The 14,940-nt window shown below is 37.0% G+C and overlaps 1 protein-coding gene and 1 pseudogene across 1 annotated transcript; both read right to left on the bottom strand.

The window, feature by feature from the left end:
* Positions 1-4,999: 4,999 nt before the first annotated feature.
* Positions 5,000-5,944, bottom strand: LOC147358640 (olfactory receptor 8H1-like; annotated as a pseudogene).
* Positions 5,945-12,136: 6,192 nt separating this feature from the next.
* Positions 12,137-13,087, bottom strand: LOC147358639 (olfactory receptor 8I2). Its single transcript, XM_086342092.1, has one exon. The coding sequence runs from the start codon at positions 13,064-13,066 to the stop codon at positions 12,137-12,139; it is 930 nt and encodes a 309-aa protein (XP_086198218.1). The 5' UTR covers positions 13,067-13,087.
* Between the last annotated feature and the right edge of the window lie 1,853 nt (positions 13,088-14,940).

Genomic DNA, 14,940 nt, shown 5'->3' with positions numbered 1-14,940 from the left:
TGGATCTCCTTGCAGTCAAAGGGACTCTCAAGAGTCTTTTCCAACACCATAATTCAAAAGCATCAATTCTTTGGCACTCAGCCTTCTTCACAGTCCAACTCTCACATCCATACATGACCACTGGACAAACCATAGCCTTGACTAGATGGACCTTTGTTTGCAAAGTAATGTCTCTTCTTATTTTATTTATTTATTTTTTTGATACCATGTGTATTTATTTTTCCCCCTTTTATTATTATTATTATTTTTTTTTTTTACTTTACAATATTGTATTGGTTTTGCCATACATCAGCATGAATCCACCATGGGTGTACACGTGTTCCCTATCCTGAGCCCCCCTCTCACCTCCCTAATGTTTTTTGAGTGCTGATATGCACAGGATTGTCTAAATACCAGGAAAGATATAAACATGAATAAAATAGAATTCTTAACCTTAATGAATTCATCACTATGTTTCCACAAGCCAAAAAAGCAAATAAAGCATTTACTTGTATACTGCATATGTGACACATTTGTTCCATGCTGTGGAGAGCAAAACTATGACTAAATACATTTTTCTCAAAGAGCTTACAATCTTGTTGAAGAGAAAGACAAATATTTTAAATACATATATTTTCTCCTAAAAGAACTTCATGAAATTAATCTTTGGTTCCTTTCAATAAATGTTTTGACTGCTCAACTTGTTTCATTCCTTCTCAAGATTCATGCACAGTGAAGGCAGCAGCGGGGATTTCATCTTTTCCAGAGGTCATTTTGTAACAATGCTGAGAAGAGTACATTAAACTGGGTTGATGTTCAAGTCTCTTTTCAAGGAAAAATAAAAGCAAAACCCAGTTTTATTTTTAATACTATGGATTTAATGAAGTTTTTCTGCCTGATTTGGAGAAGTGAGAATCTCTAAATATATCTCCAAAATGGCTTAGGAATTATGCTATGCTAAAGTTCTTCATGTCTCTCCACACACGCATAGACACACACACATAAACATTAAAAAATTATTGACTCTTTGATCTTAGGGAAGCTCATTATAGTGAATAAAAATTAAACCCAGCTCTTTTTTTATGAGTTCTGTACTCCACTGCATAAATGCATCACCTTTATCTTGAAAACAAGGTATAAACATAACTTGTCAAAAGACTAGAAAAATGAAAAATACCCAGAAATATAAGAAAAAGCATTATGCTTCTGAAAGATGAGAGAGGGGTTAAAAAGTATATTATTGAACAAATGCAAGCAAAAATAAATAGCAATTGCTTTAAGTATAGAGTCTAGAAAACATGGATATCAGAGCAAAAATAAGTCATAATAATCTTAAGTGGAATTTGTAAAAATGGAAAATAATTAAAATAAATTGTGTAGGTGAAACAATACACTTTTAAAACATTTGAATTTGTTGAGAGTTTTGAATTAATACAAATAATTTACATTATCTCCTAATAGAGTTTATGCTTATGCATTTTATTTTTAACATTTAAAAATATTTACAAAAATCAAAGATTGTTTTACATAGAAAGCAATCTAAATTTCAAGTAGCAAATTTTATATAACCACTGATGTTTGAATAAAATGATCTATGTAGTTTCAAATTAAACAAGATATATGAAATACCTGGAAAATAAAAAACACTTTCTAAAATAAGCTTTCAATAGAGAAAATTAAAATTGCAATTCAAGGTTATGTACAAGAAAAGCTTTAAAATATAAGAAATTTTAGCATCCTAGTGATTAAAGATTATAGGTTACCAGAGCTTCTGAATTCATTGCAAATTGGCAGCTTTAAAACTTTTCTCTGTTAAAAAAAAATGATTAGATGAACCAAGCATTTAGATTAAGAATTTATTTTTAATAGTCATATCAAACCTATAGAAATTAGCAGAAAGGCAGTAATGTTTTAAAATACACAGAATTTCATCAAAGATGCATTTACTGAAGCTTATTGACATGTAACAGAAAGATAGCCTTATTAAATATTTTCAGTTGGGAACGGAACGCCAATCGAAGAGTGAAGGAATATGTGTATACTTATAACTGATTCACTTTGTTGTACAGCAGAAACTAACACAGCATTGCAAAACAATTATACATCAGTAAAAAACTAAATAAATATTAATAAAATAGAATTGATATATTCCAGGAGCCATAAAAGTGATAACACTGCATGCAGAATTTTAACTTAATAAATTTACAAGTATTTCATGTCCAAAACACTGCAAAATGAGAATCTAGATCTTCTAACCAAACACAGTCCTTTTAGATTTCAATGATAAAGGAATAATCGAAGATTAAACTTGTAAGTATACACAGAAAACCTCAAAAAAGGACACAGGAAATGATAAGAATATTGTTCATATACCTAATACACACACACAAACACACACACCCCTGTATATCTATTTAAAACTATCCATCTGTTTACAATAGCTAGGACTTGAAAGCAACCTAGATGTCCATTGGCAGATGACTGGATAAGAAAGCTGTGGCACATATATAAATGAAATATTACTCAGCTATTAAAAATAATGCACTTTTTATGCATTTTTTTATCTCAGTTCTAATGAGCTTATTATACAGAGTGAAGTAAGTCAGAAAGAAAAGCACCAATACAGTATACTAATGCATATATATGGAATTTAGGAAGATAGTAACAATGACCCTATATGCGAGACAGCAAAAGAGACACAGATATAAAGAACAGACTTTTGGACTCTGAGGAAGAAGGTGAGAGTGGGATGATTTGAGAGACTAGCATTGAAACATGTATATTACCACATGTGAAACAGAGCACCGGTCCAAATTCTGTGCATGAGACAGGACACTCAAAGCCGGGGCACTGGGACAACCCTGAAGGATGGGATAGGGACCAGGGTGGGAGGGGGGTTTAGATGGGGGATTAGATTGGGGACACATGTACATCCATGGCTGATTCATTTCACATTAGGGCAAACACCACCAAAATATTGTAAAGTAATTAGCCTCAAATTAAAATAAATAAATAAAAAATTATCAATCTAGAAGAACACATACAAAACCCTGAAAAACTTCTTAGGCATTTCTATTTCCTTAAAATTTTCAAATATCTCCAATATTAACACATTCCATTCTAAAAGCAAAACTGTGACATGCTAGGTTTTCCTTTAGTTTTTTTGTGTGTTTGTCCTTTGAATCAACCAAAGCTAATTCGTAAAACTACACATGAATATTTGTTAAGAAAAAGGCATTGGGCATTCAAAATACTGGGAGGTGAGTGTTCTGATGATAATGGCCAATATTTATTCAGTTCAGTTGCTCAGTCATGTACAACTTTTTGCAACCCCATGAATCACAGCACACCAGGCCTCCTTGTCCATCACCAACTCCTGGAGTATACCCAAACTCATGTCCATCAAGTAGGTGATCCCATCCAACCATCTCATCCTCTGTCATCCCCTTCTCCTCCTGTCCCCAATCCCTCCCAACATCAGAGTCTTTTCCAATGAGTCAACTCTTCGCATGAGGTGGCCAAAGTATTGCAGATTCGGCTTTGGCATCAGTCCTGCCTTTAGGATGGACTGGTTGGCTCTCCTTGCAGTTCAAGGGACTCTCAAGAGTCTTCTCCAACACCACGGTTCAAAACCATCAATTCTTCAGTGCTCAGCTTTCTTCATAGTACAACTCTCACATCTATACATGACCACTGGAAAAACCATAACCTTGACTAGATGGACCTTTGTTGACAAAGTAATGTCTCTTCTTTATAATATGCTATCTAGGTTGGTCATAACTTTCCTCTCAAGGAGTAAGCTTCTTTTAATTTCATGGCTGCAATCACCATCTACAGTGATTTTGGAGCCAAGAAAAATAAAGTCAGTCACTGTTTCCACTGTTTCTCCATCTATTTCCCATGAAGTGATGGGACCAGATGCCATGATCTTAGTTTCCTGAATGTTGAGCTTTAAGCCAACTTTTTCACTCTAGAGACTCTGTCTCTTTCATCAAGAGGCTCTTTAGTTCTTCTTCACTTTCTGCCATAAGGGTGGTGTCATCTGCATATTTGAGGCTATTGATATTTCTCCCCACATTCCAGCTCGTGCTTCCTCCAGCCCAGCGTTTCTCATGGTGTACTCTTCATATAAGTTAAATAAGCAGGATGACAATACACAGCCTTAACATACCCCTTTTGCTATTTGGAACCAGTTGTTCCATGTCCAGTTCTAACTGTTGCTTCCTGATCTGCATACATGTTTCTCAAGAGGCAGGTCAGGTGGTCTGGTATTCCCATGTCTTTCATAATTTTCCACAGTTTATTGTGATCCACACAGTCAGAGGCTTTGGCATAGTCAATAAAGCAGAAATAGATGTTTTTCTGGAACTCTCTTGCTTTTTCCATGATCCAGCCTTAAAAAGTTAACATCAATTAAGTGATTTAATCTTTACAGTAACTCTTTGGACCTTGAATTGTTATTTATCTGTGCAGTTTAGGAACTTGAAACTTAAAGTTTCAGTGATTTTTTTTAAAGCATTCTATAGGTAATTGAGTAGAAGGTTTGGAATCTAAATCCTAGAACTTATGGTTCTCAACCAAGTACTCATAATTACTCTGCTCTCCTGCTTCTCCATCAAGTAAAGGAAATGATTTCTGAAACTGGTATCATTTTTTTCCAAAATGGGACTCTTTTCAGTCATAAAATTCTCTAAAGTTTGATTACGCATGGGGATTTGTACAGCACACTTTAAAAACTGACAACTATACTTTTCATTTTGAAAATCAGTTGCCCTTAAAAATATACATATTGTGACCATGGTTTAAATGTGTTTCATGGTTTCTAATTACAGTGTAGATTTCTAAAGTCATATTCTTAGAAAGGCCTGAGATTGTATTTATTCAAGCAAAGGATGGATGAATAGAATAAATAAATAAATAGTTCTATGTGTTTTGGAGAAAGAGCAAGGAAATAGACTATAGGGACAAAAATAAAAACATACACAGACAAACAGAGGAGCTTAAAAGTTCAGGATCGGTGTTACTTTAATTGTTTGGAGCTCATTCTCTTCTGTAAGACTCTGCTGAGAGCATTTTTTACTTCTTTATTTTGAAGACTGTATATAAGTGGATTCAGCATGGGGATGACAATACTATAAAAACAGAAACCACTTGATCCTTTCCCAAAGAGTAGGACTTATTTGGTTTTATGTAAGTAAAAATCGTAGTGCCATAAAAGATGGTGACTGACAGGAGATGGGGGGCACAGGTAGAGAAGGCTTTCCACTTCCCTGAAGTGGAAGTGATTTTCAGGATGGTGGACAGGATGGACACGTAGGACACTGATATTGTGATAAGAGACGCCACTAGGGTGGAGCCAGCCAAAATGGATATTGTGATTTCAATATCATGTGTGTCAGTGCAGGACAGGGCTAAAACTGGGGGTGCATCACAGAAAAAGTGATAGATTACATTAGAGTCACAGAAATGCAATTTGCTCAAGCAAAGCACATTGACAAAGGTGTCCATGAAGCCAATCAAGAAGGATCCAAAGACAAGAGAGCAGCAGCATCTAGTGGACATAATAGCTGGGTAATGCAGAGGCTTGCAGATGGCTACATAGGGATCATAGGCCATGGAGGAGAGAAGAACACATTTAGTGACCCCCACAAAGACAAAACAATTCATCTGGATGAAGCAGTTCAAGTATGAAATATACCTGTTGGAAGTCAGTGAGTTGTTTAAAGCTTTAGGGGTGATGGCGGTTGAGAAACTGAGGTCAAGAAATGACAGGTGAATGAGGAAAAAATACATGGGTGTGTAAAGCTGGAGATCCAGGCAGATTATCAATATCATTCCTGCATTGCCCAGCACAGTAATCAGGTACATCAGGAGAAATAGGGTGAAGAGGGCCAGCCGTATCTCTTCAGAATCTGTCAGTCCCATGAGGATGAAGTCAGACACGAGTGATATTCCTTCTGCCCATAGTTTTAAAATGCTCCAAACTGTTGAGAAATCAAAGTTGATTCTTAGCAGGAATCACTGCAAAAAATATTTATGTTTCTACATGTGAAATGTCATGTATGAAACGAGATGCCAGTCCAGGTTCAGTGCACGATGCTGGATGCTTGGGGCTGGTGCGCTGGGAAGGCCCAGGGGGGTGGTATGGGGAGGTTGGGAGGGAGGAGGGTTCAGGATGGGGAGCATGTGATTTTTTTTTAAAAAATAAAATTAAAAAAAAAAAACAAGAAAAAAAAATATTTATGTTTCTATGAACAACATAGCATATTTATATTAGCTTTTTCTGAAAAAGGATAATATAGAGGGGTGTCTCAAGTATAAAGAGAAAAATCTTTTACTTGATTTCTAAATATAGAAATGTGTATAAATTGACATTTAGATGTAATGTATTAAAAGCTACTGTATTGGAAAATTAGAAATAGCCTTGTAGTGTTTTAAATGTTTCACTTTATTATAGCGTTTAATTCCACTGAGAAAATTATACCATAGATATTAATATTAGTCACATTTTTTAGATGAAAAGAAGTACGTAGAGAATTTAGATAATTTATCCAGAGTCAGAGCTAGTACATGTTGTCTCGGTAATTCTATGAAGACAGATTGATCACAGAGTGCATGCCCATAATACTAATTCCTATTCATAATTAATTTCAGCAACCCTGAAAAACAAATACTAGATATAAAATAATGATGAAAGAATTGTTTCAACACATCATGCACAATTCTTTTTTTCCAATATTATTTAATACTAATGCAATATAAATTCAACCTTTGGAATTCATTAGGGTGTATTAAAATGATCGACCACATATTAGCATTAATTTCCAAAAAATAACTTGATATTCAAAATCAAATTTCTACAAAAAAAATTATATTTCTAAAATACACACATTCATTGCAGTCCCTGATTATGTCAATGTTATCTTTCACAAGTCCTGGGAGTACCTAGGGTAAGGTTAGATGATATCTGCATGTATGCTTCTCTAATGTCCTTGTTTTATTTGAACCTAACTAAAACTTTCTGATTTTCAGAATAATACTTACCAGCAGCCAGAGTTGGTGGGAAAACAACTATTTCCAATATTATCTGACTAGCAGTATGACAAAGTTTCCCTCACAAATAAAATATAAAGACCCATTTCAGCTGAAAATTTCCATAACATAATATTTTTGATATGTTCTTATTAAATTTTAGTTATTTTGTTTTATTCTGTGGGAAAAGTAAATCAATGTAGAAATTTTGTTCAACTGCTGTTCAAATGTAAAATTTTTCAGGAAGTTGTGTCTAAAATACCAGGGATCTAACTGTGCAAGAATGCAGAGTAGAATATGCCTTGCCTCTCATCCTGGTAACTCAAGGGAACTTCATATACTGGGGATTGGTGATTATGCAACATCTGGTCATCCCTATGGACCAATTTCCATCAAAGATTGCCTTGCATGTCTCCAAGTACAAGAATTCAAGGACTAAATGCAGCTGTGCTAAGCTTTGAAAAGTTGGTTGCATTTTCCCTTAGGAGCCAAACAATGAAGAGCCCAATGCTTTAGTTTTCCTTTGGGATGTTCTAAATTTATTCCTGTGGTGGTAGAGTAATTATTTCTAGAGAAAGGATTAATCTATGACTGTAACCATCAGGGATGGAAAGATAAATTTTTTACAATAAAATTTTATATTTATATTTTATGTTTATATATATGTGTGACACTATGCTAAGAGTAAATATGTCCATTAGATACAAAATGAAATCTCCAAATATGAATAGGATAATTCTTCTAGGGGTGATGAAAACTGATTTTTTTAGCTTTACTGAAGCATCACTGATACAGGAAGATTTATACACATTTACTATATACTTATTAATGAATTTAGACATCTGCATATATCCAAATGCCATCACCACATTTAAGGTTCTAAACCTAGCCATCATCTCCAAAAATCCCCTTGTGTTCTTCTATGCATGTGCGTGTTTTGTTGTAAAAAATGATTTCTAAAGATCACCACCACATACTAAAATATAGCATGTACAAAAATAAAATGAATATATAACAAAATTCAAAAATGATATGAAAATAATCAAACTCAAATTTTGGTGAATGTCTGAGCTATTTTTGTTCATTGAATGCTTAATTGTATTCTTCTATATTTGCATACTTATCATATTATATAGTCAGTATCCATCTGCATTTTATAACTAAAATTTCACAATATAGTGTGATCAGTTTTATACTAGCCTTTCATAAATCACATAATTAAATGCCTTATGCATTGACTGATACCCCTTGAACAACTTTCCTCCAGAGTTCAGTTCAGTCACTGAGTTGTATCGACTCTTTGTGACCCCGAGGGCTGTAACATACCAGGCTTCCCTGTCCTTCATCATCATCTGGAGTTTGCTCAAACTCATGTCCACTGAGTCGATGATGCCATCCAACCATCTCATCCTCTGTCATCCCCTTCTTCTCCTGCCTTCAATGTTTCCCAGCATCAGGGTCTTTTCTAATGAGTAGGCTCTTCACATTAGGTGGCCAAACTATTGGAGCTTCAGCTTCAGCATCAGTCTTCCAAGAATATTTAGGAATTATTTCCTTTAGGATTGACTGGTTTGATCTCCTTGCAGTCCAAGGGACTCTTAAGAGTCTTCTTCAACACCTAGTTCAAAAGCATCGATTATTTGGTTTTCAGCCTTCTCTATGGTCCAGCTCTCACATTCATACATGACCACTGGAAAAACCATAGCTTTGACTATATAATCCTTTGTCAACAAAGTAATTTCTGCCCCTCCAGAAAAGTTCATCAAATATTAAATATTTCATTGAGGATTATTTGCCCAAGAAGAAGATTCTAAAAGGGGGTAGACTAAATATCATATTACAATATTATTATAAATTTTCTGCTGATTCATGATAATGAAATCAATGTTTATGTAGATTTAAAAGTGAATCTTACAAGAAAGTTTTCCTATACATCCAGAATTACAGGTAATAATTTATTGGTGTTGATAAAGAAGCTACATTTTTATGTGTTATACATTTGATACTGCTGCTGCTGCTAAGTCACTTCAGTTGTGTCTGACTCCGTGCGATCCCATAGACAGCAGCCCACCAGGCTTCCCATCCCTGGGATTCTCCAGGCAAGAACACTGGAGTGGGTTGCCATTTCCTTCTCCAATGCATGAAAGTGAAAAGTGAAAATGAAGTCACTCAGTCGTGCCTGACTCTTAGCGACCCCATGGACTCCAGCCTACCAGGCTCCTCTGTCCATGGGATTTTCCAGGCAAGAGTACTTGAGTAGGGTGCCATTGCCTTCTCCAGACATTTGACGCAGGGCAATTCTATTCATCAAATGATAGTGCTGCTAAAACAGGAATCTTTAGAAATAAAAATGCCAGTGTAAACTTATTTGACAACAGACAACTTTGGGAGTTAAACCAACTGAGAAACTCTCAGTTATTTTCAGTCTAAAGTCACGTCAATAACCATAGTGATTGCAAAATTATCAGAAGCAAGTTCTTGCTCAGTAATATCCCAATGTTGAAACTCATTCTGTTGAAGTTTAGGATTATGCTTTCAGAATATTTATTTATTTGACCATGACCATTTATTTTGTCATGTTAATATGAAGTCCTCATAAAATCGAGCTCCTCTGCTGAGTTTATCATTAACATCTTTATCCAACAATTATTCCCTTCCTTGTCCAACACCTGTTCCCCACAAAGTTGAGAATTATCAAAGAGGGATTGAAACCCAGCAGGACCTTTTGGGGCCTTCCCAGGTACAAATGCCATTTCTAGTCCCCAGTTTCCTGTTTGTAGAAAGAAGGTTTTCATCCTCCTTGACCTTTCTTGAGTTCCGAAGGACATATTCAAACAATAACTAGGTCAGTTAGCACACATGGAAAGCAACAATAGTGTAGTAATGGGCCAGTGTCCTGCTTCTTCCACAAGGGAGGCACATAACAGTGCATGTCACTTCGATCTTCTATAGGAACTAAGGCCCCACCCAGGTGGAGCATGGTAACTTCAGGCTGAGCACAAGAACGGGGACCCCAGACTGATTGGTACCAGAAGGTAGATCTCTGGAACACTACCTTGTGACCTCACCACCAACCAATCAGAGGAAGGTCACGTATCCTGTAGAACTCTTGCAAATTTTGCCTATAAAACTTTTCCTTGAAAATCACCTGGGAGTTTGGGTCTTTTGAACATATGTACATGTGTGCTAACTCACTTCAGTCGTGTCCGACTCTGTGCAATGCAACGAAATGTAGTCTGCCGGCTCCTCTGTCCATCGGATTCTCCAGACAGGAATGCTGCAGTGGGTTGCCATGCCCTCCTTTAGGGGAGCTTCCTCACCTAGAGATTGAATTCTCATCGCTTATGTTTCCTGCATTGGCAGGCGAGTCCTTTACCACTAGCCACCTGGGAAGCCCTTTGAAAATGAACACCACATCCTTCTTGCTTAACCTTGGAATAAAGCTTTCTTTGCTCCAAATAGCAACATTTCTCAACAATACCTACCAGTTGAATTCAGTTACTTACAATCACCTATGCAATGTAGAATTCTGTATACATTCATTTCAATGTCCTAACCACTAAGGAAAACGTGATTTGAAAAGATATTTATAAATAAAAGATATTGTGGTGAACCAAGGACAAAAGAGCAGATAAAACCAAGAAGGGTCCTGGAATGCAGGAACAGAAACACCAGACCCTTATCGTCCTTCCCTCCCCTGTGTTGTAACTATTAATGGATTTCAGGTCCTCCTGAACAGTATAACCTGTCCCCCCTCCTACTCCATAGACATAGCATTTGCCTTACTCTGCCCCCTGCTCAGTATACCTGCCTCATCCAATCAGCAAATGACCCACAAGTCCCATATCCCACTCCTTGTACCCTGGGAATAAAAGTGGACTAAGGATCCCTGTTCAACATCAGTTCTCCCTTGAGCTGATCTGCTGTTCAAAAAGCATCTCCCACTCTAATAAACTTTATTTCCCTCTCATTCTGTCTCATGTCTAGAAATTCGTATCCAACCCATGCCCAGACCCTGACAGATGTCTTTGAAATGATTGCTTAAATAGAATTTTCAACAAAACTAATAGTTTTTGAGTGCTAATGTACATTTGTACTCAGTTGCTAAGTCATGTCCAATTCTCTGGTATACCACAGACTGTAGCCTGCCAGGCTCCTCTGTCCATGGAATTTTCCCACAAGAATACTGGAGTGGATGGCCATTCCATTTTCCAGGGGATCTTCCCGACCTAGGGATCAAACCCCGGCCCCCTGCATTGCAGGCAGACTCTTTAGCATCTGAGCCACCACCTCTGTAGATGCCTCCAAAATGCCTCAGGAATTGTGCTATAGCCAGTGCTCTATTAATCTACACACACACACAGTTTATTCAGTCTTTGAACTTAGAGAGGCACGTTGTATTTGTTAAGAAATGGAACTCTGTGGTTTTTGAAATATTCTCTACTTCATAAAATGAGGTTTCATAGATAAATGGTAAGGATTTTAACCCTCCCGGCAAAATGAATGCGCATTACCAAGAGATCTCTCTGTATCACCCAATGTCCTCTTATCACTTGTGTTTACACCTCATGAAAATTAATAACTCTAACCCTCACCACTCCCTCCCGGCCACAGATTTATAATCGCTTTTATTATTTCTCTATGGCTGAAGCAACTTAGCAGCAGCAGCAGCAGTATGCTTTCACTTCCTCTCAGCTAATCAGCAATCATTTCTTGTTAATAGTATTTGAGTCACCATTTCTTAATCTACCAATTTTCTACTCTCAATTTGTTGACAGTGGAGAAAACACCATGTCAAAACGTATAAAAAATCAATTTAATAGTAGTTCAACATTTTGCAGTGTGATGGCATAATCATAGGTGGGTTTAGCCACCATTCAGATGCTTTACATATCTGTGCATGTCTATGTCTGAATAATTTTAGTACTGAAATGAACACCTTCCATGGTGATCCAGTATCCATATCAATAAATAAACTGATAATTCAGCTCCTGCATTTCATGACTCTGTTATCATTTACTTTGTTTTATTCTTTTGGGGGTTACTCTACTAGCTCCCAAATTTTTGAGCCATTGAATGCCTGAAGCACTCCAGGTTTGCTTTAGTTGCAGTATGCACAGATTTGTCATGGAAACAGTTTTTGAAATGCTTTCAGGAGAGCATTTTTTACATCTTTGTTCCTCAAACTATAGATAAGTGGATTCAGCATGGGAATGACAATGGTATAGAATACAGATGCCACCTGTGCCTGGGTCAAGGAAGATGTGTTATCAGGCTGCAAATACGTGAAAATCAGGGACCCATAGAAGACGGTCACCCCCACGATGTGGGACACACAGGTGGAAAAGGCTTTCTCTCTGCCTGCTGCAGACCGGATCTGCAGGATGGCTGAGATGATGGCAATGTAGGTGACTGTGATGATGAAGAGAGAGCTAAGAAGGGTGAAGCCAGCTAAAACAAAGATCACCATTTCTGTGCTGAATGCATCCACACAGGACAGAGCCAGAAGAGCTGTGGTGTCGCAGAAAAAGTGATTGATGCTGGCCTCACAGAATGCCAACCTGCTGATCACACAGATGGAGACCAGAGAATTGGTGAAGCCAATCATATAAGGCATGACTCCCAACCACCTGCACACCTTCTGTGACATGACCACGGGATACAGTAAGGGATTGCAGATAGCTACATAGCGGTCATAGGCCATGGACCCCAGAAGAAAACACTCACTACACACTAAACCCACAAAAAAGTACATTTGAACAAAGCAAGCAACGAAGGAGATGGTTTTCTGAATTGACTGGAGATTTACCAGTGCCTTGGGTGTTACAGTAGAAGAATAAAATATATCAATGAATGCTAAATTGCTAAGGAAAAAGTACATAGGTGTGTGGAGCTGAGAGTCAATTCTGATTATCAGAATTAGTCCAAGGTTCCCTAAAACAGTGATGAGATAAATAAAAAGGAACATCATGAAGAGGCTGACGTGTAGTTCAGGGTGATTTGCAAATCCAGAGAGAATGAAGAACGTCACCTCCGTGAAATTGTTCCCAGCCATTTCTGTCAACTCAGACCCTTGACTTCTCTACTGAAAAATGATAAGAAAAGTTAGAGGAAATTCAAGTCCAAAGGCATGATAACCAGCCCTGACCTAGACTCCTATAATGAGACAGTAACAGATGGAAAACAAATATAAAATGACTTCAAGTTAATTGAGAATTTATACATGATTTTAATTTAAAAACAATAGAACTAACAAACACTAATCAAAAATTCCAAGTGCACATTCACTGGAATTGGTTGCACTCTAAAAAACCAAATCTATCTGGATTGCTTTTTAAAGAAATTTCTCTAGAGATAAACCATCCTCTTCCCTTATCTATCACTGGGACTCAATTCATATACTTAGAAACTTACATACTGTGATTGATTATGTATTATTCTTAGAAAACATGGAGCTCAACTGGAAATTTAAATTTTGGTATGCAATGATACCTTGTGTGGCAGTCATAAGATTTCAGCAGCCAATAACTACTTTACAGGCTTGTTTTAGGTGCTTAATGAGATCTTCAGTGGGCATATCTAATAGTTCCTTGGACTCAATAAAGCTTGCTACATTTTGCAAATATATATATGCATTTAAATATATAAAATGTATATTTTACAAAATGTTATATATAAACATATGCATATATTTACATAGAGTAAGTGAGATATTATATATATAAAATGGAGAAGGGGATGGCAACCCACTCCAGCATTCTTGCCTGGAGAATCCCATGGACAGAGGACCCTGGTGAGCTAGAGTCCATGGGGTCACAAAGATTTGGACACAACTGAGTGACTAACACACACACACTTTATATGTATACATGTAAGTCCCCTAATACGAACCCCCAAGTTGTGAGCTTTCAAAGATGCAAATGTGAGTTCACATGTTCAATTGCATGTCAGTTTACATGTCTGGCGTGTGTTGTCCGTCCTCTACAATTGGTTGTGCTTCTGTGTATTTTACTGTACATTGCTATGTGGAGTGCAGTAGTGCAGGATCTTTATTTCAAGTGCAGGTTGGGGGGAAGCAAGCATAAAAGCAGCAGTGATGTAGCTGGCACTGCTCAGAAGAGACTCAGGAAATGGTAAAGGGATTTTATTTATTTGAGGAGACACTGCAGTTTTTTGAGGCACAGGACCCAAATGTAGAATGGTGCATGAAAGCTGCAGCAGCCGTTCAGAATGCAATCCATTGCTAGCCTGTCATCTATGACAAGAATAAAAGAGCTACTACTCAGACATCGTTGCATCGATTTTTCAAGAGGGTATTCATCGATAGAACTGAATCCAGCAAGGAGCAAGAACCTGTGCATCAGCGTCAGGCCTGAGTGACACCGCAGCTTTCCCTGTTACTATCACTGACGATCTTCAGCTCTGCCATCTCTCAGCTCCTCTCTTCCCTTCAGTCGGTTGTTTTTCTTGCCTCCTCACTCAGTGCCAACCCCTGTATGCCAGCTGTTGTTCTGTAGTACTGTGCTTTTCAAGGTACTGTTCTGTAAGACTAAAAATGTTTTCTTTCTCTTTTGTGTTTGTTTTTTATGCATTATGTGTGCAAAAATTATTATAAACCTACTACAGGACAAAACTATATAGCTGATTGTGTTAGCTAGGTACCTAACTTAACTTTGTTGGACTTAATGAACAAACTGGACTTCCCAATGTGCTCTAGGAACAGAACTCATTCATATGTAGGGGACTTATATGTTATTATAAAAGGAAAGAAACATCTTGTTTATTTTATATGTTAATGCTAAAATCCTCTCTACTTTTTTTTTTTCTATCACATACCCTTTGTTTCTATTGGTGAACATTTCTAAATGGGGAACATAGTCTATGATGCAGCCAAATTGTTTTGCCTCTGTGGTTAGAATCAGGTTTATT

Source organism: Bos grunniens, chromosome 15, assembly GCF_055505025.1.
Source record: "Bos grunniens cultivar Pamir isolate PY7600 chromosome 15, Bosgru_T2T1.0, whole genome shotgun sequence".
NCBI lineage: Eukaryota > Metazoa > Chordata > Mammalia > Artiodactyla > Bovidae > Bos > Bos grunniens.
Note: the sequence above shows the minus strand (reverse complement) of the source record. Positions and strands in the feature narration are given on the sequence as shown.

What these genes read in the sequence shown, in the direction of transcription:
- LOC147358639 (XM_086342092.1), bottom strand. Translation starts at nt 13,066, where the DNA reads ATGGCTGGGAACAATTTCACGGAGGTGACGTTCTTCATTCTCTCTGGA.